Source organism: Pocillopora damicornis, chromosome 12 (genome assembly GCF_964200805.1).
Source record: "Pocillopora damicornis chromosome 12, jaPocDami1.2, whole genome shotgun sequence".
In the NCBI taxonomy this organism is placed as follows: Eukaryota; Metazoa; Cnidaria; class Anthozoa; order Scleractinia; family Pocilloporidae; genus Pocillopora; species Pocillopora damicornis.
This window is the reverse complement of record NC_142681.1, coordinates 4,255,678-4,261,766: the sequence shown is the minus strand read 5'-3', so window position 1 is coordinate 4,261,766 and position 6,089 is coordinate 4,255,678. Positions and strand designations below refer to the sequence as shown.

General features: G+C 38.1%; 1 protein-coding gene across 2 annotated transcripts; it reads left to right on the top strand.

Moving 5' to 3' along the window:
* Positions 1-1,205: 1,205 nt before the first annotated feature.
* On the top strand, positions 1,206-4,444 carry LOC113686455 (isoaspartyl peptidase/L-asparaginase). Of its 2 annotated transcripts, none has more exons than XM_027204077.2 (4): positions 1,206-1,558; positions 2,485-2,632; positions 2,939-3,265; positions 3,998-4,444. In XM_027204077.2, exons 2-4 carry the CDS (start codon positions 2,602-2,604, stop codon positions 4,360-4,362), a joined length of 723 nt encoding a protein of 240 aa, XP_027059878.2. In that variant the 5' UTR covers positions 1,206-1,558; positions 2,485-2,601; the 3' UTR covers positions 4,363-4,444. The 2 variants fall into 2 exon arrangements, with proteins under 2 accessions (XP_027059878.2, XP_089046431.1); XM_089190305.1 differs by having other exon boundaries at positions 1,235-1,545; positions 2,456-2,632.
* The last annotated feature ends 1,645 nt before the right edge of the window (positions 4,445-6,089 follow it).

Below are 6,089 nucleotides of genomic sequence, written 5' to 3'. Positions count from 1 at the left end.
TGTTTTAATTCTCCTTTTCTATACAACATTACATTACCCTTTGAATGAAAATCACTAGGAAAAAATTAATCAGAGATATCATGAAAACTTATTTGGATATGTGAATTTTATTGTGGGAGTTACCAACAATTGCACTTTACTGGCATTTGGGGGCATGAAAAGTTTCTTTTAATGAAATCCACATTGATTGCAAAAACTCCCCTTAACCCTTTAACTCCCAAGATCTAATTGTTAATTCTCCCCTCTAGCCTCTATACATTTCCTTGTAAATTATTTAGGGGAATTTGGTCTTATATCAAGATAACGACTATTACCTGGTAATATCGAGTATGCTCATCACCCTTTTGTGAATAATGAATATATATTATAGGGAGAAGTTACATGTTAGTCACCTCTGAGAGTTAGAGGGTTAAGCTTCCCCCTTTGCCTGTCTTACTTTGCATCTCTTTGTGTTAACCCTTTAACTCCCAAGAGTGACCAAGACAGAATTTCTCCTTACAATATCAATACAATATCAAGCAGACAAGTGATGAGAATAAATAAAAATATAAATTAGGGGATTATGAGTTGATCCAATACCAAATTCTCCATTCTAACATCACAAGAATTGTATGGTAGACAGTAAGGAGAATTACTAATGAGATCTTGGGAGTTAAAGGGTTAACATTGTGAAAACTCCCTGAATATTGCTCATCAGATTTTCTAAACTAAATGTAACTTCAGGAAAAGGGGGTACCACCACAATATGGTGATGAAAATATGGTGTACTCTTGCACCAAACTGTGTCTGAGTATGTTGGGCCTAGAAGGGCGTGGATTATCCTCCTTTTCTAAAAATACGTAAATTTTTTGCACTAGCTGTAGACTTATTGTCACCATTCCTTTCTTGAAACAAGTGCTACAATAAAAATAATGAACTTGAGGCTCTTTTCCTTGTCAAGAATTGGCAAAAAAATAAAGTAGGCAACTCCTACGATTGTGAGGAACACGTTATGTGACATGCAAATTCACGTTCCAGCGAAAATACTACACCGAACAAGATAAACTCGCTTAACCGTATGAAATGTGAAAACGTGGTGATATCGACCTTACAGAAAGGATGTCTTGAAGAGTCGAAATCGAGATCAGTTTGATAAAAATCTTACTGGATCTGTCTCTTTACTTCATTGAGTATTTCCTTCCGTTGTCGCGCGCACGGTAATTTGTGAAGAAGCCTGGAGTCGAAATGCACTTGTAACGCCACACCATGGCGCTTTAGTCTGGACGTAGTTTGGGCTGGACAAGTTATTTTCCTCATATGCTTTACAAACTACGCAATATTCGTAATCTATAGACTCTCATGGTAAGTTGCAGTTGGAGTCAACTGACGCTATCGTGGAGAGTAATACGTTCTTTCTTGCCGAACGAGCAATGGAGGAAAGAAAGGCGACTGAGCCAACAAGTGTGCGACCCTGTATTATAGTGCACGGTGGGGCTTGGGCCATACCAGACGCCTGGAAAGAGTCATCAGTTAGTGGGGTCAAAAAAGCTGCACAAAAAGGTACGAGTGCTTATTAAAGGTGAGATCTGCGTAAGAAACATCTTGGAATTGATTGCAATAATAATTACAGGTCACATTTTGCCATTATCCATCACCGTTTCTTTAGGAGGTTCTCACAATCAATCCTGTTTTAGAACGTATCAAGTCACAGACTCATTTAAAACAAAAAAGTAAACCCTTTCACTCTCAGAACTAATTGACAGATAACCCTCCCTTTCCCACCCCCACCACCACCACCCCCCCCCCCCCCACAATTTCAAAGGAAAAATATCAAGCAAAGGGTAATGCAAACAGACAAAGAACCACCTGGGAAGAAGAATGCTATCTTGATACATCAAATATTTTTGCTGGTGCCCAATTACCCTAAGTGCATCACATGACCAAGTATTCCCCTGCTAGGGGGATATCCTAGGGGATATCCAAGAAAATCTTGCATGTAATATTCCCCAATTTTCAAACCTTTCACCCACTATGATAAGTCTTCATATAATATTTTATTTGAGATGGGAGAGTTAAATGGTTGTTACAGAAAAAGTTAAGTATTTGTTTGTTCATAAAGTTGTGCTAGAGAACACTCAAAAGGAAATATTTTGCACAGCAAACAGTAAGTTGTTTGTAAAAATTTTTTTATGCATGTTGCAAAATACATGAAAGATAATAAACACAATAGCCTCCATTTTGTGAAAAATGTGCTCATGTATTTGTCCTTGGACATTATCTGATCCTTAAAGCTCACAGATTTCCTTGAGCTTCACTTTCAGAAAACTGTTTGTATCTTGGAACAGATGATGTTACAGACAAATATTGTGCATATTTTTGTACCAAAATAGAGGCTATTATTTATTTATCTATAAGTAACTAATAAAGAAACACATAGCAGCTAGAAGAGAGGAATTATTTATAGTCCAATTGTAAGCAATAATGAATGAATACATTTTAACCAAGGGTGGAACAGCTGTTGACACAGTTGAGGCAGCTGTTCGTATTCTGGAAGATGATCCAACTTTTGATGCAGGTCATGGCTCAGTTCTCACAGAGGAGTTGACTGTTGAAGTTGATGCCATGATCATGGATGGGCAGACCTTAGAATCAGGTAAATTTAGATAAACTTTGCCATAGAGCAGATGTTTCCAGATTTGGTACCAAACTGCAACATATGGGTACTGGATTCATTTTGACTTGAATACAACAGTAGAAAAATTGTCATTGATTGCTTTTCTAGAGATTTTTGTTATAGAATTAACTGTGAAATATTCCTATAAAAGTGCTTTACAGTTCTCTCTGATTTGTAGCAGAAGAGGTTTTCTCTCAGCTCTCAGTTTTGTGCTTTTTCTTAAAATTCTTAGATTGTATTTGGTCTTTGGTTTGATGATAAGATAATTTGCAATTTCTTCTCCAGGTGCTGTTGCAGCAGTAACAGGTGTAGCAAATCCTGTGTCTCTAGCTCGTCATGTGATGGAAGACACTCCTCATTCTCTATTGGTTGGCAATGGCGCTTTAAAGTATGCAAAGAAAATAGATTTTCCAATTTTATCTGATCCTCTCGCACTTATCAGCGAAGAATCAAGACTACAATTGGAAGGAAACAAAAATTTCAATGAAGCTGTTTTGAGTGGCTATAATACAGAAACATGCAATACTGGTGCTGTTATTAATCCTGGACATGACACTGTTGGTGCAGTTGCTATGGACTCCTCTGGTCGACTAGCATGTGCAACATCTACAGGTTAGCTTTAGCACCAATAAGTTAGAAATGTTGGCTTTTATTTTAAGTGGCTTATATGTTTAGTGTAGCACATTGTTGTGGGTGGCATGACCAGTGTTCTTCTTAGCTTTCCAGAAGTTAATGCAAAATAGGATTCCAAAACCCTAAACTCTTGACACCGGTTGTTTGAATTTTCAATTTTTATTAGAGGTTGCAGTTAGTAATAAATGCTTTTGCAAGAAGTAAATTTCATCCGCTACTGTCTAATAAAGAGAACACTGGGTATGAGTAATGATATGGCTTAATTTAGTGGGTTCAATTTTGGGGCCTTACAAGTGTTGCAAGTTTTTATAGATTTCTCCTTGTAAACAACAACTGAATTGCTATAAATAATACCCATTTAGGCACAAGAATTCGCTCCTTTTGAAATCACTTCAAATTCTATGTTATGGAGTTCAGGATGTCTGCCTAACAGGCATGTAGCTAACAAGCATAGCCAGCTTGTTTGGTGTCACCTTGTGCATGTGGTGACCCATTTTATTGGAGAGGAGGATTTTCTTGGCCACAATGCCCAGCGTACACACTTCATTAGACCCTGTGAGAACAAAATTTGGTCCCATAGGCCAAAACACAGGAAGCCTCAACTAAACCTAGTTAAACCTCAAATGCAGAGCCACTAATACTAAAAGTGCACTTGCAATAATCAAGGGCAGGAAGAAAAACAAAAATCAAATTGAGCTTTATAAATTTCAGGTGGAATTTCCCTCAAGATGCCTGGACGTGTTGGTGACAGTCCACTGATTGGCTGTGGAGGTTATGCAAACAAGGAGGGTGCAGTATCAACAACAGGACATGGAGAATCCATTATGAAAACTTTGCTGGCAAGAGAAGTGGTGTGTAACATGGAAGGGGGTTACCCCCCTGATTTTGCATGCACTAAAGCACTTGAGAAGATGTTTGAGCAAGTAGGTGGTCAGGGGGGAGCAATAGCAATCAATAAACATGGCAAGGTAGGGAGAGGTTTTACCACCAAGCGTATGCCTTGGGCAACTATTACAGAAGGTGTTCTAAAGTTTGGTATTGAACCAAATGAGGAAATTTCAGATGCATGCTGTTGAGTATTTAGACCCATGAATATTGTATTTAAGCTCTACTATTTATTTCCTATTCCTAATCTTATCATTAAACATGTAGCCCCTGTCTCAGTGTATACATATCTCGGTTTCAAGTTGGTATCCTTCTTGTTTCGCACCACTTACACCACATCTTTCAGACCAACAACATCTGCTTATGCGGCAATGATACATAACAAATGACTAAGGTATTTAACGTTGGTTGGGTTTTGCAGTTAAAATACACGAGGAACCTCTCGTCCGATGATCCCTGCAATCCGGTATAGACCATACTTTCATCTCTATTCTTTGTCATGACTCTTTCGTGCGCCAAAAACGGGCAGCAAAAAGAACAATAGAAAAGCTCATGTATAGGTCACACGAAACGACATGTTTCCTTATCCACCAAACTATCCATGTTAAGTTACTGTAGACCTTCAGGGGTGAGTTGGGGAAAATCGTTCGTACGCACGTCGCTTATGATATAACCAAAGGAAAGCCTTGAGAACTATGTATATCAATGTAAAGCTTAAAAATGTAGAATCAAGAGAAATGATTACCTTAAAGAGTAAACTGCTCGATGGAAATCAGCAGTTGATGCACTGCGAAAGCGTGCGAGGCTTTTTCATTATTCCTATCGGTGGCCGAGAAAATCACTATTGAACGCGGCGAAAGGAGAAGTATTTGCAATCGAAATATCAAAAATCTGTAACATCTACACCTAGTAGACATCGTGGTCAAACCACCACCTACTAAAACACGAGCTTCGGATCCCCCTAAGATTCTAATTAGAAAGAGCCTTTTGAAATTCGCGAGAGATGTGTTACGTGCAGTCAAATCCCAAGTCGTAATCCAAGAGAAAGGTTCTTGAGAATGGAATAGCGAAAATGGAAAAAAAGGAAGTGCTAAGCAGCGTAAGAGCAGAGAAGAAGGAGAAACCAAAGGCGAAACCAGCGGCCAACTCGATCTACCGGCGATCCCAAACAAAACAAAACGTGGCGATGAATTTACTTGGATCTCTAAAGTCTTTTTATTCGTCGTCAAACCTCTTTCGACAAAATATACATATCATTGTATCTGGAGTCTTAAAGTTTATTGCGAAAAAGTAAAGGAGTAGCTTACCCTAATTGTCCAAAATGTGATAAAAAACAACTTTAAGCTTTGTATTAACTATTCTCGAAAAACAGTTTTTCCTCGATATCTCACTAATATTTTATGATTTTAGATTATTTTTTACACCAAACTACAAATAAATGTTTCAGCTGGAGAATAAGTGAGAACAATTTTTCTCGCAAAATTCGGCCCCTAAAGGTCTATAATAATCTTAACGCGATCACTTGAGGTCTTACATTGAGATTGCCTCTCGGATCATTTAAGGATCATTCGTGCTCTGGGATCATTTGCAGTCCTGGGATGCTTAACTGAGCAACATGGTACAACTTCCATGTTATCTATCGCCACGGAAAACCTTTCTTCCTCTACACTCTAATATCAGTATGTGTATTCTCCATACTGTTCTTGGTACATTTCCTAAGGTGCAGACAAGGAGAATTTGTTTTAAAATGAAGAGCCTTTATAGTCTTTAGTTAATTTCCTTAATTTTCGTGACTTTAATGTCTGACTTAGGGGTGGTACTGTAAGGAGAGATAAGATGCTAGTCACTCCTCAAAGGGTCCATGAGTTAATTACTAGGAGTTTTTAATTTTGAAAGTAGAGTCTCTGTGAACAGTGAG